Below are 25,999 nucleotides of genomic sequence, written 5' to 3'. Positions count from 1 at the left end.
ATGGAAATTTGATTATGTAGAGGGAAAGTTGATGGAGAACAGCAAGGAAATAGCCAACGACATGCTTTTTTCACAAAGTGCTACAGTATAATGTGCTAGAAGAGTCCTTCCAAAGATTGCACCATTGTACGAGAAAGCAGTTCACAAACTTTGTGGAAAATTCACAGTGACAGGAGTCTTAATCTTCTAAAAATCTGGACGTAGAGCATAAATGACTACGGTGTTTCAGAAAGAGATCTTGATTTTTTACTAGCTAAATGTTTGGAAGAAGTGGATTGTTTTTCAAGTACAGTATGTGCTGTACTCAGTATGTTCTTTTTAATTGGGAATGCTAGTTAATGCCTGAAAGCCTGCGTGCTTTCTCCACAGGCTCTTTGTTAAGGAATCCAAGATAACTACAGTTTGTTAAATTGCACATTTTGAAAGGACAGTGCGAATATTAATTCAGTTTGGGAATAAGCATGGTTAGTGTGAAGCTTGATGTCATGAAAGCTGGTGAAATGTGTCACATTTAATCACTTTTAAATATTGATTTTTCCAGGCTTTTGTTCTTATTTTTTACTTAAATACATTTTGGATTTTGGACTGAGTCCAGGTTAGAAAGGTAACAGAGATATTGATATTTCCAAGGGCTAAATTTACAATATTTTTTATATTTTCTTTTCTTATTATTGGTTCATGTTTTTGTTGGGGGGGGGACTGTAAGCGTGCAGTTAGAGTTTTCTTCTCTCCCATGGGATGGCTAAACTGCATCCATGTTACTTCACAACAACAGGCAAACAAACAACAACAATGTGGAAGTTCATGCAGAACGAAACCAAAAGAAAATGAGGTCATCGTCTGTACTCATTTCAAGTTGTTGAACAGCTGTATTTCACGAAGTGCGATGGGAGTGAAGCACGGAGCTGAGAAAGTCACGTGTGTCTCTGTTGAACCCCCTGCAGATAAATGGCCCGTTTAAATTGGGCGCTGTTCAACTTCTGTCTGGCTGGCCGATGCAGTGCCTAGCACCAGGTCTTCAGGACGCGGCAACCATGAACGGGGCCGGGGAGCAGGCCGACATCCTGCCCGCCAACTGTATGGTCAAGGAGCGATGGAAAGTGGTGAGTATGGGTTAAGGGCAGAAGAAAGGTTACAATCCAGAAGAGGCCATCTGGCCCATTTATACCATGTGCTATTTAGTAGCTCATTGATCCAGGAGTCTCATCCTGCCCTGTTTGGTATGAATCCAGGGCATCGGCTTCAGCAGCATGGCTGGATAACTCATGCTGTACTCCCACAACCGTTTGGGTGATGAGGTGCCCCCTGGTCTCATTTTTCAGTTCACTTCCACAGGGCTCCCGGTCACGGTTACTGTATGTCCTCTGGTGCGTGTTTCACTGTTCATTTATCATGTTTGTTACGGCCCTATTTCAACGCCATGACTGACTGTTCGCCCCCTCTTTTATATTGTGAGGCTGCGACTGAAAGCACATTTTTCAAAATCCAGGCGAGAATGTGTTTGATTCTGGTGAATGACCGCTTAAATACAGCTGACTCCTGATGGAGAGCAGAGAGACGACAGGATGTTGGTCTTTAGACAAATGCACAGTGGGATTATGGCTCAGTGACATTGAACCTTGAAGTGGCTTTTAATGTACTCTGCCACAGTGGTTAATTCAGAACTCCCATGTTTAATAACACCATTGATCCAATAAAAGACACGAATACGAGACAGGTTTACAAGGCATTTGGGATTAATCTTAGATTATCTGGTGTCTATTCGGATGTCTATTTCTGGCCCTCCAATCCATCCAAGAAATGTATTACTTTCTGATTAAACTTGATTTTATGGGTGGCATCCTTCAGTTTTTCCAATATTGCAGATGGAACAAATTGAAACACATTTAAAACACTGTTTTGAGTACTTGCCTTCAAAAAATAACAGCCATCTGTTGGGGGAATATGAAGAAGGTTATTTCTTAAACCAGAGGTGAGGGATTTCTCATGACTTAAAAAAAACATTGTGACTTTGTCCAGTGGAGCTGATCTCAATGATATACTTATTTTATTTGGAATGGACTGACATGTGGAATAACCAGGTATTTACAGTACTTACAGTACAGTACCCATTGCTTCATGCATGGCCTAATGGTATACAGAAAATATACGATTATCCTTTATAAACCCTAGTCAAAGCATGTTGAGAAGCCACGAACAGAAATGTACTACAGGACATATAAAAATATTAATACCAGTGGTTCCATTTTTCCAAGATGTTCAGTGGTCATGGGTTTTTTAAAGGCTCACCTTGAGTACTTCTTACAAAAAAAATTAGTAACAGAAGTTGTGACAGAAGTAACAACATAAAAACAATAATGTTTCCCAAGAAGAGGAGGCCATTTAGCAAATTGATCAAAGGATGTCATTTCTTGAATGGATTATTCCAGATTCCCACAGTTTTTTGGGTAAAGATGTGCCGCCTGTTCTAAGTTATGAATCCCATTAATAATATTTGAAAGCCACTGAGCTGTTTTTATTCTACTTTTCCCCAAAACACAATTGTGAAAAGAAATAGGATACATTTTAATAATGACAGACGGGTCGTCTGCTTCTGTGTGTTAGATGAAGATATACCCTGAAGTATGTTAGACTAGTGGTGAGAGCTGGGATGATTTAAACATGAGGAATAGAAGCTATCACAGATGTTATCTTATCTGTTATAATCAGATTGTTGACGTATTCTTTTCTTAGACAGCAAGGGAAGCACAATACCTTGGGTGTAGGATGGATCTACTGTAGTTGGTATTTACAGAGCAAAATAATTGATTGGCCAGACAAAATGCCTCATGAGAATACATCTGTATCTGAATCCTGAAACTTCAGGGGTGTATTGATAGTCAATAAATCAGATTTGGGGGTGGAATTAAAAAATATGGGGAAGGGGTGCAAACCTTGCAGATTCTTTTAAGTTTTTAAATGACAGAGAGGAAGAGAGCTGTAGAGTAAACTAAGATATTGATTTCCATCCAGCTGAGGTGGGTATTTGCTTCTTAAGACTGTGGAAATTCAGTCCTATTAATAGCTGATCACGTTCTGCTCAGCTGAAGAAGATTGGGGGAGGAGGTTTCGGGGAGATCTACGAAGCTGTTGATACGGTGACGAAAGAGAACGTGGCACTAAAGGTGGAGTCAGCCCAGCAGCCCAAACAGGTTCTCAAGATGGAAGTAGCAGTCCTGAAGAAACTGCAAGGTGGGTCAAGCTTGTGTGTGCTCCATTCATGCTGCATTAATTTATAGATGAACTGACTGTTAAAGCATGCAGAATAAAGCAAATATTTTCATTGCATCTTCAAGGATTAGATAGATAATACAGAAGAGAGTGATGCTTTTTCATTGGATTCAGATATTCTCCCCAGGAAAGGAAAGAGAACATTATTTTTCAAACTATATCGACTCATGTATCACTTGTTGTCACATAATATATACATTAAATACAACGAGATAATATACCTCGTTGTGTTGACTCATTGCACAATGTAATATGCATCAATTTTACATTTATTTTAATATTTTTGTGATATACTTATGTCAACATTCATCTTTGGTTTTCTGCAACAGAAAATAATTCCAAAATTATCAGTTCTTTTTAAATTAAGATTTTTATATTAATTGCTAATTTGGAATGGTATGTGATATTAACAGTAGTCTATGTAGTGAATATATAGGACAGGAGAATGAGCGGTGTGGTTCATATTTATACTCTTATTTAGACCTATGTTACTGAGAAGCTGTTTCTCAGGAGCCTGTGTTGCAAATGGGTGTAGCCGAAAAGAGATCAGACCACATTATTCTCCTATAAGACAGCCTAAGCACTGTCAGAGAGATGCTTCTGGTCTCTGAATGGGTCCTCTGGGGATTCCTGTTATGGAAGATGTGAGCTCATTTGCCCGGATGTGTGTCTGTCTAATCTCCCCAGTCTATTGATACTTGAGATGAGGTGGACTCAGGATGAAACAGAGTGTTTGCAGATCTGCTGGTCAGCTTGACCCAGATAAATGGAGGTGAAAATAAAGAACTCAGAAGCTACTGTGGCAAAATTGCAGGGCAGCAAAACAGCGTAGAGGTCTGATTGCAATGACAGATCTTCTTCCAGACTGTACTGCAGCTTCTGATTGTCACTTTAGCCTACAGAGTGGGTAGCACGTTTTCTCCAGAGGCATTAACCTTGTGTGCATTGTGATTGAGCAAATGTGAAACATGGGTGTTCCAAACCTGTTGGTTACAATAAACACAATGCTTTAAATAATCATTTTGAGTAATTTTGTTGTATACATAAAGTTAGCTTCCCTTTATAATCACTTGTTAAACACTGAATCTTAATATGTATCATCAGTCATCTATTTCATCAATTTATTTGATGCAGGAGACGGCTGGTATGAATCACATTTATACTCTTTGATTTAAACCTACATTTCTGAGAAGTAAATTTCTCAAGAGCCTGCTTTTAGGTTGGTTTTCAAAATAATTTTTAAGACGTCTGTAAACCGTTTCCATTTTCAGTGTGTTCTTTATTTAGTAACATTTCTGCAGTATCCATGTGTAGCTCAGTGGACAGCCATGGGGAACAGAGTGCTGAGCATTACCTTGTGCATGTTCCTGAAATCAGGAGCATATGCCCTTAATGTATATACTCCAGAGTCACTGCATTCATGAGCATCTTTACGCAATCAACTGCTAAAGAGCAGACAGAAAAAGCTACAGTTCTATTAAATAGAAAAATAGCCCAATTAAAAAAATTAAGGCTCAGATGAACTAGACTGTACAATCTACTGGGGGATCTCTGATGTCGTTTACTCCGGCCATAAACTGTTGAAGATAAATTCTTGCACTTCAGCTGAGCTCCCTAAAATTAGTGTGCCCTGCATTGAACAAGCAATAGCAGATCGCATTAAAATATGCAGTGATTATGACCTCTCCAGCAGTTTATTGTAGATATAGGGCTCAAAGTTATAGCTTTGCCTGTCAGATACATTTGTTCCGGTTCATAGCCTGGAGATACTTTCGTGTTACTGCCGGGCATGAACACATCCTAGCTGAAGTGTTTAATCAGCCTGAAAGTTTGCGTGCCTAGCTTCTGAGACATAGAAAAACCCTCCTGTCCTAGGTTTCTCTTTTTATTTTTTATGTAACCTATCCAGTGCCGAACACTGAAGTGGTTAGTTTGCATTTGGGTGCAATGCTAAAATCAACTGTGCAGTGTTACCGCAATTTAAAGGTGCCAATGATGCCAATATTGAATGAATAAGATGCAGTTTCACCTTGTTTTCTGTCAGGTTATCAAATGCCCATTTTACTAATTTGCTAAATATACCAGAAATTAAATAATTTGTATAAACTCGGAAGAGTACTGGCCTTAATACAGATGCCTGTGGTACTCCAATATTTGCCTTCTCTGTACTGTTTTCTTTCCACTAACCTGTTGTCAATCCACATACACACACATTACCTTGCATTAGTTCAGGTGGGTAGCTGCGTCAGCATGCATAGGCTGCAAAGGAACCAAGTAATAGGTTTTTTAAATGCTGAAAAGAGAAGAAAGAAAACGCAACGTTTCGGCCGTGGAGCCTTCTTCGGGTGTGAAGCCGAAACGTTGTGTTTTCTTTCTTCTCTTTTCAGCATGGAATAAACCTATTACATGTTCCATTACCTTGAATGCCTATTGCCTGAAGTTTTAGAATTAATCTTTTATAAGGAGTTTTATCAAATGTTATACTCTGTATCCATTACTGCTTTGTTTATTCAAAGAATTCTAACATGTTAGTTAAGCAAGACCTTCCTTTCCTAAACTGCAAAGCATGTGATATTTGCAGTGTTTTTAAGTTTTGCATTTGTGAAAGGCTGGTGGTATACACCCCCTGAAGCTGTGTTCAGTATAAAGTGTGGCAGCTGGCCACTTTTGTTTTTCGGCTGTACAGAATTTCAGATCTCTGCAGGCACCAATGCTGATGTCATTTTTTTTCATGCCAACCTGTTGAAAATGACTTACACACAGATTACAGCTGCTCCTTATCACCTTGAATACTGTTACCTATGCACTGTGCAGGCCATTGGGTAAATAAGTCATGATCGCAAACCGGCCCATGGCAGACAGGAGCCTTGCACATCTGGCCACTTTGTATCCTTTTGGTCTTTTTCATACAAATAGATAAGAATTAGAATTTGGGATCTGCCTTTCTAAATTCCGGCAGCACAGAAAAACAAAACCGCTTTTGTGAAATGGTCGTGCTGAATTTGTCGAAGTGGGGAGGAAGAAATTTCAAGCTCAAGCTCTTCAATAATAAACACCTTTAAGACTGGAGCCACAGTGAGATCCCTTAGTTTGTGGTATGTGGGCTTATTCAGCCTATTAGCCCTCGAATGTTTTCTGGGCCGTGTGACAGATAGCTTTATGCTGTTCCCCAAACCTACCAGCTGAGGGCGTACTTGCGTTTTTGTAAAGGCATCTCTTTTTTAAATTTGCACTTTAGTACAGCCAATTAAATAAAATAAGTACCCGTTTCATCAAACTGTAGGCTGGACTGTACCTAATGTGATTAAAGTCAAATAGCTGGTTCATCCAGTCTTTACTACACAAAGCTTATTTTGTCATTTTTGGTGGTTTTATAGTGACGAGCAAACATTTATCAGCCCCACACTAGAGCATAATCTTCTGATCTGCCAGACAGCTGTCCTTAATATATCCCAGAGAGTAAACGGAGACAGAAGAACATATTTTATTAAGGCCTATGTATTTCTCAGCTAAAATAAATCAAACACAAATACTTCATACTGACTACACTGATGTTGTTTAAGTGGTGTGGTGAGAACTGAACAAGCAGGCTGCCGGTAATCCTGTACAGATTTTGTGATGTTTGGTTTCTTTCATTGCATCTTTGAAGGTGTTGCTTTTACTCTCTTGATTGCATTTGATTTGAAACTCACATGTGAGATCCTGAATTTCATTACAGTACGCAGTCACAGATGTATTGAAATCTCACTAATTACAATGAGATGTTTTAAGCTTAACATTTACAATCTTGTGATTTATTATAGTTTATGATGGTAGCCTATACATTCCTTTGATGTTTTATCCATGGGGATTTCTTGTTCTCTCATCTCATTTATTTTTGTCTCTATTAGGATCCTCTGAATACCAGGGGTTCTATACCCATGTTAATTAATGCTTCATATATAAAGTTCTCTTAAACTGTTATATAAACTACACTAGTTATATAAGACATATGTAGTTATATAGTTATATATATAAGACATCATGTTATATGTCTGGCTTAATTCCATGTAGTAAAAACACAATTAAATCTTCATATTGTTTATTCTTTTTGTGTTATGTGTTCAGGAAAAGACCATGTTTGTAAGTTTGTTGGATGTGGAAGAAATGAAAAGTTCAACTATGTGGTCATGCAACTTCAGGTGAGTGGTCTTCCCTGAACAAAGTTCACACTAAAGAGTGTTAATATCAGTTACTAGAGCATTAGAGGATCCATAAGTATTAGAATATCCTTTTTTGCAATCTCTGCATACAGTATACAGTTTTAACTGTAGGACTGTCACAAGACTCAGATGCCCAGAACACAGATTGTTCGACTGTGTTTGAGCACTGTCGCTGATGTTCGGGGAAAAAATAGAGTTTTGTACAGGTTATGGTTGACATCAGGCTGATGCCGGCTGAATCTCCACAAAGATTAATTGTACAGCACTGTAGCCAAGCCTTCTGCATTGAGGAAGGGCATATTAAGGGAGCTGCTTGAAACAGGAACTAATTTCAGTATCTCTGCAGAAAGTAGTGCTGATGGGAGAGCTGTAATTTAGACAGATTTGGCATGTTCTGACCAAGGATTCCTCAGCAAAGAGAACAGCAGGCTGATTAATCATCACTCGCCCTGCTCCGATTGGAACAACTTCCTTTCTCCAAACCAATTTACTGAACATAAGAAGCCGGCAACTCCATTAAATCTCACCGATAGCCAGCAAACGGGCTTTTTAATTATACATGACCGTGCATCAATATGCTAACCAAAGTGTTCTCTTGCTACCTGCTTAACTGGCCATGTAACACGAGCTGACGTGGGAAGGCAAACAGCTCACAGCTGTGGGTAAATCCAGAACAAAATTGAATCGGCCGCGAGCCATATCCTGTAGGAGTGCTCTTCAAAAGCAACTTCCTAGCAATTTAGTGCTGAAATTTTCCAGACAAAGGTATGGAGTAGAAGTGGCAATGAACTATCGGAAAAACTGCTAGTAAAACAATCCAAGGAGTCAGATTTGTACTCTAAACTGTAGAAACATTTGTGCAGCCAAACTCATTTCACCAGTAACAGTTGTGCTGTACAGAATATTTAGTTTTGTGAAAGAAAGTTTCAGTTGAACAAAATGATTTTGCCACATATTTTGGTTTGTTTCTATTACAATTCAATAAGTCTACTCTGTAAAATACTCGGAAGATTTGCTTTTAGTCTAGTTACTTTCAATAGTCTAGAAATGCAGTAGAACCAATATCTCCTTCAATTATTAATGTGGTGGTGAAGGTTTTTGAAGAATGCAGGTCATCAGTGTTCAAATTTGGTTATACTTGGTAGTATTAGCTACTCTTTACACACTGTATCTTCTACTATACCATATATAAATTTAGTAAATTGCTGACTTGTTGCTAATTTTTAATAGACATCTACAATGATATACGCTAGACACCTAGGCACCTGCAATGAATGACTAATGCTAAACACTCTCTTATTTTAATGAATAATAGTATCTGAGACTAAGAGTAAGATTGAATTTAGAGGAAGAACCTGTCAGAGAGTTATGCAATGTTTCTCTTCAAAATTCAATTGCCTGCCACCAAATGCAGAGAACTCTATTTGTAGCAGGATTCTGTGCCAAGATGTGTGTAACGCCAAAGCTAAATTAGAGTGGAAATGTAAAAATTAATCTTGCCTTTTAAAGAAAAAGTAAGGAAAGGCATGTGCTGTTACCTCATCTTTCATATACTGTATGTACTGTATCATGCTTGAATTTTTTACATAGAGTTTTAATTTGTAACACAGTTATACATTTCCAGAGGACCCCTATGTTTCACGTCAATTACCGTCACAACATTGAGGATAATTTGGCTCAGCATTTAAAGAGAATGGTGGAATTTCTAAACACACCTTGCATATTATACAAAAGCGCATTTAACTTCTACAAGAATGTGAAACACTTCATTTTAAAATGGCAAGGTATTTTGTCTTCAGAATTGTTTTGCGATTTTGGGGGGGGGGGTGGGGGTGGGGTTGTTTTGCAAAATTTGATTGATTTCCAAAAATCCTAAAAGGCAAGTTTGATTGCCTTGATTAGCCTATGATCATGTTTAAATAACTATAAATGTAAACATGTTAATTAATTCCCAAATTAAACGCATAATCCCAAATAATCATGACCGCATTGCACCTGACGTTGTTCCGAGTTAGTGTTTGGAATAACACAATCGCTGTCCTGAGTTGTGTGTGAAAAGGGGGATTCGGTAGGGTAGGGATACCCAGACACTGCGCCCCAGACATCTGTGGGAAAATTGCCACACTCCAAAGCAGCCGAGGAGTCAACCACAGTTTTGCCAGTGTTTAATCGAATCGTGTTTTTTTTTGGTTTCCCAGGGAAGAAACCTTGCCGACCTCAGAAGAAGTCAGCCACGCGGGACCTTCACAATGAGCACAACCCTGCGCTTAGGAAAGCAGATCTTAGAATCAATAGAAGCCATTCACTCTGTCGGGTTCCTGCACAGGGATATCAAGCCTGTATGTACCTTCCTTAATCTAAGCATTTCTTCTTTTTTTTTAACCCACCTCCACCCCCCCAACTTTGGAGGACTTCTTTATTTTTTTATTTTTTTGCACTCTCATTTTTGTTCTTATTAGACAATAACAAAAAAAAAAACTTACATTCACAAAAGAAAATTAACTCAAAAACTTCCTACTAATATTCTTAACATCCAGTGCCATTCAAGTATGTCTCTAATGGACCCCAAACATCCCTATACTTATTAAGTTTCCCCTGTAAATGATCTGAAACCTTTTCAGATTTAACTTGTGATACAGCCTCTTTAATCCATTCTTTGTACAACGGTCCTGTACTGTCCATCCGTTTTCGCAATATTATTTTTTTAAGCGATAATACAGAGAGTCAAAAAAGTATTTTTAGATTGAATTGCTACTTTAACCTTTGATAAATCACCAAGGTTACATGGAATGGGAGTAAGTGGAATTGAGATATGTAGGTGCCTGAGAGCTTTCCCCACTGTGGAGGTCCAGAATGACTGTATGTGCTGACAATACCATAAGTGCAATAATGATCCTTTATGTGCGTTACATTTGGAACACATTCCTGTATTATGCCACTTCATCTTTTTCAATTTTTCTACGGTATAATAGAGTCTGTATAAAATGTTGTACTGAATCTTAGCATTTCTGATAGGAGCTCAGCCTTAGATTCAGGCTAGGATTAATCCTGACCCACATTATCAACAGGGAGGTTTAGGTTTAAATCAGTTTCCTGCAATGCAGAAAGTCCAGGCAAGACACTTGGTGTCTGTTTAAAAACAGGCATTCTGCTGATCTTGGCTCTTATGCTTAGAAAAAAGGGAATTCTACTGCAGTACCTACCTTAAAGCAATGTTTTTCAATAATTTTCGAGAGGAATGTTAATGTTACCGAAAGATCTAATTATATTATATCTATTGTATAATTTAGGTTTATGAGATGCCTAAAATGTCAAAATGCATTATATCATTATACAGATGCAGCACTACCAGTGTATTAGATTTTTGAGTTTAGCCATCATGGTTGTACCCTAGCATTAAACGAGCTGTAGTGTTTTTTAAATTGCTTATTTCTTGTCTGTGTTCCCTGCTGCTGTGGGACAGATATCCTGGGGTCCGTTTACTCACTATCTCCTAGGGTCCACGCTGCTTTGATTCTTCATGCTGTCACATACTGTACACACATCGCTAGAACCTCTGGATCAGTCAGGCAATCAGTAGGAAAGGCTGTATAGTGCTTTTCAAGATACTAATTTTGACCAAAAATTCCCAAGACAGCAAAGGTGTTTACATTTCTATGATTGACCAGGACATTACTGTGTACCAGTGAAAGACACACTGTCTGCTTTTGTTAATTGAAAAACATTACATAAAAACATTTTCCAAAGAATGCATGCAGAATATCTTTTTCTCAAGCTGTCTTTATCTCAATATATGTTGCTCCTGCATGAGAAATTGAGAAATTGTTATTTTCTTTACCATTATAAATGCCTTTCTTTGGATATGTGGATTTATGAGGAATGTATTATTGGAATGATTAAGATTCTCTCAAATCAATTCCTTAATTAATATGAGATTTGTTGAGTGTTTGATTGATGAGAGCTCTTGCTGTGCTGAATGGATTGTCTTCTCTTTTCCAGTCTAACTTTGCAATGGGACGGCTCCCCTCAACATACAGAAAATGCTACATGTTAGACTTTGGTCTTGCACGACAATACACCAACACTAATGGAGAAGTCAGACCTGTAAGTAACTGCTGTTTCAGTCGTGGCTCTTGCTAGCTGTATAACGTGCTATTTTCATTTTTACTATTGAGTTGGCTCACGTCACATTGCCTTAGCTTTCTCATGGATTTAGTACCAGATAATATAAAAAATGATTCAAGCACAGTTACAGGAATTCAGAGCTTTGAAATCACACCACTTCACCATAGAACTTGCTTTTGGTTTAGGAGTAATTTCAAAAAGTGTGTGCAAAAACTTGTGCCATAAAAAAAAACTATTAAGAAGCTATTGTAGTTTAGGAACTGAAATTGAATGTTGAAAGTTTTTAGCTGTGAATATTAAAGAAATGGATTAATCTGGTTTGAGAAAATGTGTATTTGTCAAAAAATATGTTGTGTTGTGTCTGAAAGACAATTTGTCTGTAATTAATAGAAGTGTTAGACAAACTGCTTTCTTCTGATCTGAGTTAGGTATGTAATCTGATTACTAGGATTTAAAGAGACTTCTCATTTTCCTGACTACCCAATTTTCAAGAGGAAAACCTAAGCCATATTACACTCATGATGAGTTACTAATGGCAAACATAAATCCTTAATGTATATCACATGAAAACATTTTTGACTTCACTAGCTTTAATGAGCAATGTGCACTTTATTTGCAGAATAACTGGAGGCAAAAAATGCATTGCAGCTCTATTTGTTTCCCAATGTTCTGATGTTTTAGAAAAACATTATAAATGTATAGAAACTGGAAAGTGTGTTGTACTGAGAGTTAGTATAACTAACTCAGCTGTACAGCATCCTCGGCAACATATGGCAAATTCGAATGTTTCTTGTAAGGAGGATATTACGCAGTTCTCTTTACAGTCTGTACGTTGAATTCTTCCATCTGGAAGTTAGTCCAGATCCAGATCAGTTAGTAACAAATTGCAGCTATTATTTATTAGTTTCATAGAGAAAGACGTGCTATAGTCTTATTACGCAACAGCAATAGGTCTCGTGTGTGGTTTAGTCTCATAGGGCGTCTAGTTTTATAATGACTGGTTGTTTAATGACAGTGTCTGTCTTGAAAAACAGTTGTGTGTGTTGTTGCCTGTGACTAACTACCCGGTATAAGTAAGTCCGCTAAATAAAAAAAAAACACCGTACCATCAGAGAAGGACCAAAGGAAGTGCAGGTTTATTAAAAGAAACCAAACCAAAAAGTGCAAAAAGAAAAACACCATGATGGGAAAAAACCCAACCAAAAACATTATACCGCCAAGTCCTGGTTATATAATATAAGCCCCACCCCCGGTCCTCTTGATAGATAGGTGAACCTCCATTTAAAGGGATGGGTCTACAAGCTCTGTAACCTGACACAAGATGAAGGAACAGATCGGTGCAAGACATTGTGAATCCACAACAGGTAAAAGACAAAAATATATATATCATACAGAAATAACATAGCAATTGATACTTATAAAACTATATACTGTGCAAACGTCCTGTGACAGGCCACAAAGGGCTTGTGACAATGGTCTAACACAGCCCCTCATCACATTGTCCTTGGTGATAAGACAGTACTGTGGGTGAGCTAGGAAAGCAGGCACTAGCCCACTAATCCATTTTTTCTGCAACATTTTGTGTGTGTCAGTCTCACTCCATTTTACCAGAACCTAAGAACGATCACACAGGGCACCAGTGTCATTGTTTTTGATAGAAAGAAAGGACCTACTCAGGGAACAAAGTAAAGTCTGAGTTAGTGACATTCATTTCCGCTGACCTTTTAAAGCATCAGAACCATATTCTGTTTTCATCCACCCTAGTGGTTTTGCTAAACCGAGCTGAAAAAAGATACGAATCCCTTGACCAATTGATTTGTTAGCTTTGAGTGCTCAGTCATGCAGGAAAAACTGTTTTAACAAGCTACCGTATCATACATTGAGACAGAAGTGTAATTATTCTTGCAAGTGGTGAACGGAAATCATGTTTGCTAAACAAGTATTTAATTATGCCATCAGTTTAATTATCAGAAAGGACTTCTTGTTTCTTCAAGACTGTAAATGAATTTGCACTATACATAAATTACTCCATGTTCTGAGTTGGAACTTGGTCAAAATTGAAAGGTTTTCAAAAAGGTTATTGATCAAAACACCCAAAGAAGACACAGTGTTTCTTGATGAAAAATGATTAGATGATTCTGACTTGAATCATAAAGATAATGAGCACTTTGGATGAGAACTGCTTGAGATAATCAGTCAGATAGTGAATTTCCAGTGCAGATCCATTAACGATACATTGATTGTGATTTGTTTTTCCTCGTTTTTATATCTCAGATGCAGTAAAAAAAATTGTTAATTGTTTTCTATAGTAATTCCCAATGAACACTTGCAGATGCTGTATTTTGAAATTTATTTTATTAGGAAAGTAGAGTAGTAGAGTCCTTATTTCCCTAACGGTCAACCGATACACTGCAAATTCAATGAAATGTCAACAACTTTGGATCAAAGCATCAGGCAAATTATTTAATAGTGTAATACTAATGAATGACCACAGTTTGTCCTCATGCAATCATAATTGTCTTAATTTAAGCATCTGATCAAGGGGACTGTATGTTTGGAGATATAATCATAATCATTCTTACTTCTGTTGTGCAGTTACATTTTCTTTGCAAACAAATGTGCTGGTTTAATGTTGGATTAAGTTCCGATTTTTTTTTTATGGTGATGTTAAGAAATAGAAATAAATGACATTTGTATGTATGCAAAAACAGTTTTTTAAAACTGTTTTTCTCTAATCCTATTTGAGATGAAATATGGATTTTTTTTGGCTTGTTTCCAATTGGCTCTTGCTTTGATATCAGTAGGGAATATGGATTTTTGTGGTGTATATCATAGCATTATGTGTTATCTTAAACAATACTGTGTTTACAGTTTCAAAATTTGGTCTATACTCGGATTGGCTGAGTCAATTGTGTTTTCATATTTATTCTATTGTTTTACAATCTGTCTGTTCCCCTAATGGAACAAATTCACATTCTCTTGATGGTACTGGTGGCAGAAGGCAGTTCAATCAGGACATTATGATAGCATATGTAAGCATGTGCATTCAAGAATTCTCCTTAATTTTCGCCAAGCTATTCACAAGGTGGTTTTGGAATTTCAACTGTAAAGCATTTCACATGTAACTCAATGAAGGGAACAGTCAAAGATTTGAAAATGCATCTTATTATGTAAATGTGATTGGTCGCAAAATAAAAATGGAAATGTCCCTCTCACTTTGCCATTCTAGTTTGGTGTTCAGTTTGTAACAGCTCTCTTACATTAAGAAGGTATCCTAGTGATAATTCTTCATACTTGGTGTGGTTGCAATTGAGAAGCACTCAGAGTGTTGTAAGCAAGAAAAAATAAATGTGGCATCTGTCAGAATAAAAATGTGTTGTGCCATGTTATGACAGATAATGGAAACAAGTAGCATTATCTCTTGTGTGTTGTACTTTGTCGGAGAGCGGGTTGAGATCTGAGATCTGGATGTTGCCTGGGTCTTGTTACTAAGCAACTGAGCCTGGGATTCAGCTCAGCAGCAGGGGAGGCAGGGCTGATATTGGTCAGGCAGGGTCCTCTCAGAGCCTGGGTACCTGTAGGCTCTCAGCGATGTCAGAGAGGGACGCACCTCTTTCCTCCATTCTGAACTGAACCTCCTGTATGTTGCTGCCGAGCCTGTAGTGTGTCAAACGTTGATGGACGGTCAGATTGGAGCAGCCTGTCGGCACCTCCTCCTGTGACCAAAATACACAACTGATTCCAAACTGTGTGGTGTGTATCTGAATGTTGAAAAAAAATGGTTGTATTTCCAACTACAGTAATTTCCCAAGTAGGTGTGAGTGTGGGCGGAACGGTGGCTCTGTGGCTCAGGATCTGCGCCCGTGGCTGGAAGGTTGCCGGTTCGTATCCCGCAGCTGGCAGAGAAATCCTACTCTGTTGGGCCGCTTCTCTCCCTGTCTGTGTATCTCATGGAGAGCAAGCTGGGGTATGCGAAAAGATCATTCCTAATGCAAGAAATTGTATGTGGCCAATAAAGTGAACTTATCTTCTAGTGTATCACCCTGAATTATTAATTTCCACTTATTCACTTATTAGGCTTTTCATTCTTTAAAAAAGGTCCAGACCAGGGTCACTGGCTCATTAGTCCAGAGCTCATCCTGGTTTCTGTAGCGTGGACTCGGGAGCATGTGACTCCCTACCTGGGTGGGATTAACCCCCAATAGTTCTGGTCCCCTCTTATAAAGATAGGTGGACTAACTGGAGTACTGTACAGTACAACACTCAAGGTCCAACAGCAGTTTTTGCACCAGGGTCTGTCAGTTCCAAAGGCTTATCCACTACACTACACTACCACATTTTTGTAGTGTTAAACACACACAATATTACCTGAAGCTAGTATAATAGGAAATGAATATTTATAGTTCCTTTGCCATGCATTTGTTATGTTGCTTATTTTACAATACTTATGAATACTTGCTGTCTAAGTCTTGGTGATATCAGTGTCTTCATCTCAATCATTTTACATTTTCTTCTGAGATCAGCGTTGTGAGATGAATGTTTGATTCAGTGGGTGATGTACAGGGTTTTTGTGTGTGTGTGTGTGTGTTTCTTGTAGCTGACTCAGCTGCTCTTCATTGATTAGGAATGCAAGCCTCTAGTGATTCGTCCTGCACTGCAGCAGTGTTCTCAAGCCATGATAAACTGAGGAAGTGGCAAATCATTCAGTGGAAAATGACCTTCGTCAAATAGTATAAATGACACTGAAGGCAAAGAGGGGAGAGATTTTAAACTACAGGCTCTACTTTCTCATCTTGTGCAGGCAACCCACTGCAAATTAATAAAACATGTTTGGAATATTAAATTTTTAAAATATTTTTATATTAGAGACATTTTTACTGGTGAAGCCTATATACTGTATGGTCAATTGATGGGCATTGGCAAATGCACTAATTATCGGGGTTGAGAGCTAACCGTGTTCAGTTCATCCAACCAAAATTTAATTCATTTCACCCATCTGCGAGCTGCCATTCTGTGCTTGATGATGACTTGTTTGCCAGAGGCTTCCTGCTTCTGACCTGTGGTATCTCACCAGCAAGTACCAGTTTCTAAATTGCCACCGGTGGGCGGGTTGAGGTTGGTCTTTAACCTGGGTCTGACATGATTTTCGATGTCCAGCAAAGTGTTTCCACTGTCCATCGCCCAGTCTGCAATGGAGCGTCAATCTGATGCTTGCATAACCCGTATTAGGTTCCTCAATTTTTGTGCAGCATAAAGCTCTGCATTATTTCACTGCATTTTCTGTGTGGAACATTTGGCACCAGTGGTGATTAGCAATAGAATGTAGCATTAGTTACTATAGCAACACTTGTGCAGTATATCTCTGCAGAAAATAAAATGGGGCGGAACTATGATGCTTTTGGATTCCATTAGACTGCACGGAAAATACCCGTTTTTCATCATTTTATTTGAATACTTCTTGGTCTGAATTCACTTAAGAGACATGGCTTATCATTCTGTACACTAACACTTTTTGAGTGTAAAACAAGCAGTAGAGGTATTTTAATTAGCATCAGGCAGGGCTGACCTTTGTCTAGGAGTTGTGATTATTTGCCTGAAGAGTACCAGCTGTTTAAATGTTGCTGGAATTCAGCTTTGTTTCGACACGATCACACAGTTTACTTAAATAGAGAGATTAATAGATCGGACAGAATGCATGTAGTGTGACAACACTGTAACACAACAAAACGCTGTAAATATTGCATTGTAAAACTCGTTACCATATTCCTAATTAGATAGAACACCTAATTTTTTGAAGTCATACTAAATGGTAATTCTTCTCATTCAGTCATTAAGTTACCTTAAGATTAGAGAAGAACATATTATTGTCACTGCATTGCAGTTAAATGTTTTGTCCTAAATGATACTGGATAGAAAATACGTGGTCCTGTTTGAATGTTTTTAGTGTTTTAGTTTTAGATGCCTAATGACATAAATACCTGTATCTCTTTTAGAAGGACGCTCTTGTGAAGTTACTTTCTCTTTACCAGCACTGAAATCATTGTGTTTGGACAAAAAGGGCTTGTTTATCTCTGATGATTTTACTGTATTCAAACATGAATTTGGAAGACCTATCATTTATTCATAGCAAAAAAAATAATTCAAAGTGTGGAAATAGGGTTGCAATGCACGTGCCTTCAGAGTTTAAAAGAGTTCGAATGCCAAAGGAACTGGGAAAAGCTTTTGTAGTCAGAATAACTTTCATTTTTCTGTTTGAAATTAATTTTGAATTTGAAGGACAGACCCCAAATTATATTATAAACAACAATAATAAAAAGTTGAAAATACAGTAGAATAAAAGGCACAGCATACAGTACCACATAAAAAGCTCCTTTTCTGAAGAGTGATCATTTTTCTTCTTTGAAGAGTACATTTCAAGACCAAGTTTGGTTTCCAATTTCTTGTTTGTTCCCAAAGACGGGAAACTTCAGTATCTCACTGTGAAATAGTATTTAAATGTTTATTAGTGTTTCTTTCTTGGAGACTTGTTCTTGTTGTTTAGTATGGCGATGCAGCTGGAACATATACAGGTTCATATTATAAAGGTTTTATAGCCTTATACTTTTGCACAGTTTCATGTGAATAAAAACAGTTTTATAACTAAATTAATCACATCCTTCTGGGATTCACTGATGTACTGTAATTGTTCTGAGTCCATCTCTGGTGTTGTCTCTGGTTAGACATTTGCTGTAGGATGTAAATATTCCAGAAAAAGTAGCTTCTGAAAAAATTCTATCCAACACGAAACGAGAGGGGTGCACACCTATGAGCTAAATTACTTTTGCCTTTTCCAGATCCGGAATGTTTGTTCAAAAGGTCTTCTTTCTCGAACAGCAGGGCTAATAGGTTAGCAGAGACAGAGCAACAAGCTGAAAGTGAAAGAAGGGAAAAGAAAGATTACTTCATATGTTTTAAGTAACAGCAATGCATTATTTTATGGTTCATCAGCCTTATCTTCTATATTTATATATCTATATTCATCAAAATATCTTCACCTCCTGATTTGGTTTTCTCTATTGTTTTGCGGTTATTCTGTTTTCTCACACAGTGGTGATTTTGTTTCTCCTTTTGTTCTTGTGTTTTACAGTTCCTTTTGGCCTTTTATTTTGAAGCGCATGCTTGACCTGTTGCTCCCATCACAGTCACTGTTTCACAGAGTAACATTGTGAGTGTGATGTCACTGAGCTTTCCTTTTCGTACTGCTGGGCAGGGCTCTCATCAGGGATTTCATCCAGTGGGGGGCAGGGGGGAGCACAGTCTGCAGACTTAAAAGCATCCTTAAGAGCAATCTGCTGCACGCTGATACCTCAATAACTGGTTTGTGCAGACAGCTGGTACAGTGAGCAGCAGTTTAAGCTGCTACAGTGTTATGGATGAAACAAGTACAATCCTCAACGCTTTCTACTGGTATGAAAACAGCTGGAGCAACACCTGACACACCAAACACCTGAGCAATCAGGTGTGGCTTATGCTGTAATGTCACTGAATCTAGACTCCAAAGTTTTACGTGGATACGTCGAGAAATGTTTGCCCATGTTTCCTTGCAAGGGTGAGTTTTGTCAGATGAATAGGGTGCAGGCAGCAGGAGTGTTACAGCCCCCCCTCAGAGTCCTGTCTGCGTCTGTCTGGGCAATGTGCGCAGGAGCTCCAGTTCACCGCACTGCCACCCCTGCGTGTGCAGAGCTGCTGTGGCTCAAAAAGCATCCAGCAGTTTCTTCTTGAAAACAGTTCTAGTTCTGGGCACGAGTCACCAATTCTGATCGCCAGAGCGTGCTTGGATTTCGGCTTTTGTTATTTCCACGATTCAAAATATTTTTGGGAGTGTAGGGTTGGTCTGTTCACACTACGTTGCCACCAAATATTTGAAGTCAAGTGTCAATCTTCAAATTTGAAAATTTAGCAATAGACACCCCCTGTTGAAAATAACTGTATAGTAGGGGATGGCATAGTATAACGGATCTTTAACGTGAGGAAGTGTTTTAATGTGTTAATAGTCAAATTTGGAATCACCTAATATTTTAATACTTGTTGAGATCAGAAAGTGAACACTTATAACAGAGTTATAAATTAATTTTTATCCTAAAGCTTAATGTGCTTTAACAGATATATATGCCAATCTGTAATCTATGGAGATTTTAAATGTCAAACAGCACACTAGCCCCTGGTGAGATCCCTGGCGAGACCTTAATGTTTGTTTTGATTTGTTTTAGTTGGGAAGTTTCTTTTTAAGTTTAATTCATTTCATTTACTTTACACAGAAAGAAACAGGTTAACATTGTCATACTTGTAATAAGTGCAAATAAACACATCACAGTTATTGAAGCAAAATATTAAACATTTCATTGAAAGTAGCATCAGACAACTGATCCAGACATGTAAGGACACCTGCAGTAAGTGTTTAGTTAACAAAACAGGTCCCAGTTACTCTCTGTTAGAAAAATTCTTCTGAAGTATGACTTAATGTGTAGTTAAACATAATAATGTTTGTTTGACTATTTAAAAGTGTACATTGTATTCTTTTCTCCTTTTAGCCTAGAAATGTTGCAGGATTTCGGGGAACAGTTCGCTATGCTTCAGTTAATGCACATAAAAATAAAGTAAGTATCTTTTATTTATTTCTTCAATCAGGAGACAACCAAAGACGTTTAATTTGCACTTGTGCCTAGTTAACTATCTGTACAAATTCATAATACGGAACAGCCTGTTCTTCTTTTCTTTAATGTCCTTTTGTTTGTGGTATTGTACTTTAAGGAGAGGAGTACTTAATTCTTTCTGATAGTGAGACAGCTACTCGGAATACTAAGAGAGTTTTAAATACAGCCTTTCTCCCACCTCTTCAGGTTTCCTTCAGAGTCACAGTACTCTTCCTCACCTCCTCCACAAAGCAAGGGCCCTATTTCATACACTTCATCACTTTGCATAAGATATACAAAATGGCCACATTTTAAATCCTTTCCTAAGCAATTTAAGTTGAACAGAAGATTCATTGTACAGCCTTGGCTTATCCCAGTACAACAGCTACAGCAAGTAATGCACACATTTCTTCTTACGGTCACAAATCAAAATGTTTTCATTAACTTAATATTTATTGTCCTCTTTGTTAATGTTTAGGAAATGGGTCGTCATGATGACTTGTGGTCCTTATTGTACATGTTGGTTGAATTTGCAGTTGGTCAACTGCCGTGGCGCAAAATTAAGGATAAGGTATGCTTAGCGTGAAGTAGGTACCATTTGCAAAACCTGCCTAATACAATTAATGCATTGCTCATAAATAATAGTGCATGCTCCATTTACGGAGAGAAGTTGGTTAAATATTAATGTCTTTAATAAACACAGTGAACATGAAATAATATAGTTCTAATTATGTGATGAAAGAAGTTTGTATTAAACATTTGTAAAACCTGTTTTTACAAGACCTGCAATCAAAATGAGTAACGCAAGTGTCGCTGATCGGCTTTTGATACTATGTCTAGAATATTACTTACGCAGAGTTTCTCTGTTAATGATTTTAACAGGAGCAAGTGGGCCAGATCAAAGAGAGATATGACCACAAGATACTTCTCAAACACATGCCTACAGAGTTCTCCATCTTCTTAGACCATGTAGTAGGCCTTGATTATTACACCAAACCAGACTATCAGGTACAGGTCCTTAACCTCAGTCATTTTTTTATTTATTATGAATGTTTAAACATTTGTTCCAGAGTTCACAGTGTCTGAAGAATCTTGAGTTCTCATGCAGCTGGTATCCGGTTAATTATGCAAGTTAATGTTGTGAACGTACACAGAAAGAGCACCATAACATGCTATATGTTTGTTGAAAGACTCCCTGTACAAACAGCTTGCTCTGCTCGGGAGAGATTGGACAGTGAAATGGGTAACTTCACAATGAAATGATACATGATCATCACCATTCAGGATTGTTTTTCTTAGAATTATTTTTTAATTGAAGTGCTGCTATTGTTATAGAAGTCTGTGCTAAAGTCTGATGTTTCGTACAATTGAAAAAGTGTAACTTAAAAAGATGTCGTGCATAAACACTTTTTCCTTGACCGATATTGCACACGGTACCTTTTCTCCCAACCTCCTTTTCTGCACTCCGCAGCTCTTAATGTCGGTGTTTGAGAACTGCATGAAGGAGCGCGTCATAACGGAGAACGAGCCGTTCGACTGGGAGAAAGGAGGCACCGACTCCTTGCTATCAACCAGCACCTCCACCCCACCACAGCACAACACAAGGCAGACTGCAGCCATGGTGGGGTAAGACCAGCACAGCTTTGCTCATCTGGGTCTCCCAGGATGTGCTCTGCGCTTGTCCTTTTGTTCCTTTATCGTCCTCTCCCAGAGACACAGGATTCCTGTGTATTCTCCCTCATTCTGAGGTTTTCGTTCTGGCTAGCCTTCTGATTTCCCTAAATAGGCACAGGACCATTGAAAAATAGCTTAAAGCTTGATGTGAGGAAATGCGGGAGAGACAGGGCTTGCAGATTTTATGTCACCTGGGATGTGAGTTTAGCAAAGGCTACACTAATTGACATGGCCTTAAAATCCTGGGCTTCAGCGTATCCTTGCCTACTACACATCCTTAGCTTATCCTTTCCTACTCTTCTGAAATTGTCTCTGAGAAGCACCGTTTCATTAGTATCATGTTGTGCATGTCAGCGCTCAGCAGAGCTGCCAGTATCCGAGTGGCAGTGTGCTCGGCGTGCTGAAAATGTATGTGCAGAGCCGAAGATGTGGGGGCTCATAAGTCTCACAGAAAATAGTGCAGCAGTTGTGTATGTGCATGCACCTACTGTATACAGTATATGCATATTTCTACATGGACTGTGCCTCAGAAATCTTGGATATTCAGCAGTCCTGTGGTGAGTTGAACAAAATGCCTAAAGTTCATTTTCTTCATAAAAATCCCTTAAGTTTAAGGGTGTTGTTCAAGGCAGTTGAAAATGTGATGTCAGTAGCTAAGCTCTGGGGGAAAGTATTCATATATAATGTTTAAGATATTCAATGCTTACATTGTTTGGTCCAACCAGGACATTCTATAGAAATACAGTATAACTATTTTATTTTTTTATATCACAAATAGATTTACTATTCCACTTTTCAAGCAGATCTTTTATTGTTCAACACACTACCTGAGGTATCAAGAGAATCATTATTACTTTGTATTTCCTCACTCTGGCCTGCTGACGTAACTGTGTAGTTTTATAGAAAGATTTGTGTTCTTTGTCGTTATCATACTGTGATGTTGGCAGAATTGAAAATATCATCATTTCAGATTCCGTTTCTTCCTTCTGCCAGTGTGTCGGGAAGGACTGATTGGGTTATTTTGCTCTGCCATACAGTATATTAAACATTCATTATGAAAGAAAAAAAAACAGCTTTAATAGTACGCAAGGAGAAATGTCCTTTTGGGGTGATTAAAAAACAACAGTGCATTCCTAATTTGTTTTCTGAATTATCAGATGAAAGCTTTTATATAATGAACAGAATACAAAATTAAACTTTTCACCAACTAGCTAAATGTCAAGCCTTTTAAAAGTGCAATTTATATGCAAACCACTCCTAATAATAATCTTCCCTGTCTAGACCTTCTTTTATTTCACAAGTAATACTGTTAATAAAATAACATTAAACTGCCAAATGTGCTTTCTTTTTTTGTTGTTCAGGGAGATTTATGAATAAAAATATGTCAGAAAGAGAATAGTTCACATGAACACATGAGCCGTGCTTGTGGCAGACCTCTGAGGATATCTGGGCATGAGTGTCAGAATTGTCCATTTCAAAATACATTAATGTGCTATTAGCCCTTTAGGTAAAGTATAACTCAATGAGGACGCTGGGAGCATTTAGTATAAAGTCTCAAAGAAGAGTCGTGAGAAAAATCCTCCTGCAGTGATGGTTTAATTTAATTATACAGCCATACATGGGAATTAACCGACACAAAACATCGTTACTATTCAGAGCACAACCTTTATTTGCGAGAGGAAGTAATTTGGTCGGGGAAGATAGCCCCTGTGGAAGACAAGTAAACTAACAGGAACACCAAATCGCCGACGAAGACTCACAAGAGAGAATAATAAACGAACATGACAAATTAGAAGAGAGAATTGACTCGCTTCGGTTTCAGCATGTCTTCGGGTTTGTTTCTCTCTCTCAGTCGCCTTTTATTGCCCTTTTCGGAGAGAGACAAAGCAGGTACACAGAAAGTATAAGAGCAGCAACTCATAAGGCCTTAATCTACCGTAGCAGTGTTCACCTCAGGGGGGAACATCCTGGCATCTTGTTACACTAAGTTATAACTTAATGTCAGTATTTGCACTTAAATATGCAATAAACAGAATCCAACCTATAAAAGACACCACGGGGTGCGGAAGTTCAAAACCACAGAGTACTGAAGAGGCTTTTTGACAATGCTAAGTCTCTAACCCAGGTCTTATAGGACTATGCAGTAGGTTAGTCTTATAAATCACCCAATTACAGTATTGGTCAATTAAGCATGAAGGATCTCTGGTCTTTTAGGGCTGAAGATTATACTGGTTTCTGCCTAAAATAATCTCTAATTCCTTCAATTAAAGAATCACCTGTTTAATTGATCACAGTCAGATTGTTCTAGGCCCCTTGAAATTGATGATTTTGTGTTTCCCCATGATCACTGCTGCACTGGGGATCTCCAGGACCAGAGCTGAAGACTATCTGTTCAGCCAGGAGCTTATGTGAATCCCAAACCAATGCACGAGGTCCGTCTACTTTCAGGATTGTCAATGTGACTCCGGTGCCCGGGGACTTGCAGAGGGAGAATACGGATGATGTCCTCCAAGACGAGCACTTCAGTGACCAAGAGAATGCTCCTCCGGTGATCCCCGTGCGACAGGGAGATGTCCAACCGCCAAACGAGGAAGTATGGGAAGACACAGACTTCAACCGCAACAAACTCAGGATCAGCATCAGCAAGGTAACCTGGCCAAGTCCTCCTTTCAAAAGGAGGTTTATCAGCTGTTTCACCAGCGTGCATTTCCTGTTTTTTTTTTACCTTTTAGTTAAAGGAGTTGTCGCATGCTGGATTTTAAACTGTTGTTATTAAGTGACGGTATAGTAATGGAGTAGGTGAAGTCGGTTCTCACAGAATAGGTCGGCATTACTTGATACTCAGGCTTTATTCCTGTGAAAGCCTGGGATGAGGGCTTGCTGTACTGTACGTGCGTATGTGTTAAAAAAGGTAAGGATCGTACCAGAACTGCGGCATCTCATCAGAGTTTCTCAGGAGAGCAGGAATTAAGGGGCAATGCAGTGTTTCTCAATCTTTGGGTACCCCTGTTTTGCCTGGTTTTGCTTCAGCTGTGTTAAAATGTCAGGCTAATTTATTTCAATTTTCTGTTTGAGACATTTTTCACTTTTTCTTTCAGATCTTAAAAATCTGAATGAGATTTTTAGAAGCTAATTGGTACCCCGTGCTAATTCATGAGTTGCAGGGCTACCCTCATTCAGGTGTGAGAGTTGACATGTAACTAACCCATTGGACTCAAAGAGAAGGAAAAACTGACTCCTTGCTGTGAGAGATGCCTGATTTCATATCCACTTGCGTCTGTTCATAATCAACCGGTCACCCATTAAGAGTTCTTTAGTCAGACATAAGAGAACAAATGCAATCTAACCAGAAAAAATAAATGAGTACATTTAATTTTAATTAGTCGAGTGGAGACTGTATAAAGTTCTGTGTTCTGAAGTTGTCAGATATAACTTGTTGTACTGTATGTTGTTGCTTTTGAAACCAACGACTCGGCAGAAAAAAAGTCTAAACCAGCAAGCTCAACAATTGCAGGCACCAGTTAGCACTGGTAATTAAGGGCCCGGTTGGAACAAAAACCAGCAGACACAGAAGATCCCCCCCCCCCACTGCGATAATGGTTAGACAGTGTTTAAGGTCTTGTTTTTTAATGATGTCCTTGGTTGATAGAAAGAAAACCGCAAGTCACACTAGTTGTGTGTTTTAACCCCAGGCGCAGTGTCCCCTGGAGGAGGATGCCAGCCGAGGGGCCTGTCCTGTCTCCCCGGTCAGAGGCCCCCCAGAATCTCCTAGTGTCCAGGTGCGCTCTCTGCGAAACCGGCGGGTCACCAGCCCCGAGTCTGACCGGCTCTCAGCCGCTGAAGGAAGGGCGGACGTCTGCGACAGAAGGTAATCTTTCTCACAGATTTCTCACATGCTTTTTCAGTGCACTTTGTCCTTTTCTACAATGAAGAAGAATGAGGTCAACATTCAAACATCTCAGAAAAACATGTTTTTTGGAAAATTAAAACGTTGCCGGTTCTGTATAATCAATGCTTAGCTTTAAGTTGCCGATGAGCTGCTTGTTCAGATTTTGA

General features: G+C 38.5%; 1 protein-coding gene across 1 annotated transcript in view; it reads left to right on the top strand.

Moving 5' to 3' along the window:
* LOC148646059 (tau-tubulin kinase 1-like) overlaps positions 1-25,999 on the top strand; it is a 54,244-nt gene that overhangs the window by 7,216 nt on the left and 21,029 nt on the right. Inside the window, exons 2-12 of the mRNA XM_088609683.1 lie at positions 945-1,103; positions 3,084-3,231; positions 7,378-7,451; positions 9,671-9,811; positions 11,472-11,576; positions 20,168-20,233; positions 20,748-20,840; positions 21,152-21,277; positions 21,741-21,895; positions 24,392-24,590; positions 25,636-25,811. Of these exons, the coding sequence (XP_088465809.1) occupies positions 996-1,103; positions 3,084-3,231; positions 7,378-7,451; positions 9,671-9,811; positions 11,472-11,576; positions 20,168-20,233; positions 20,748-20,840; positions 21,152-21,277; positions 21,741-21,895; positions 24,392-24,590; positions 25,636-25,811 (1,391 nt within the window). The 5' untranslated portion in view covers positions 945-995. The remainder of the gene's footprint in view (positions 1-944; positions 1,104-3,083; positions 3,232-7,377; positions 7,452-9,670; positions 9,812-11,471; positions 11,577-20,167; positions 20,234-20,747; positions 20,841-21,151; positions 21,278-21,740; positions 21,896-24,391; positions 24,591-25,635; positions 25,812-25,999) is intronic.

Source organism: Lepisosteus platostomus, chromosome 17, assembly GCF_059453375.1.
Source record: "Lepisosteus platostomus isolate fLepPlt1 chromosome 17, fLepPlt1.hap1, whole genome shotgun sequence".
NCBI classification, from domain to species: domain Eukaryota; kingdom Metazoa; phylum Chordata; class Actinopteri; order Semionotiformes; family Lepisosteidae; genus Lepisosteus; species Lepisosteus platostomus.
The sequence above is the reverse complement of the archived record's forward strand: the minus strand, read 5'-3'. Positions and strand labels throughout refer to the sequence as shown.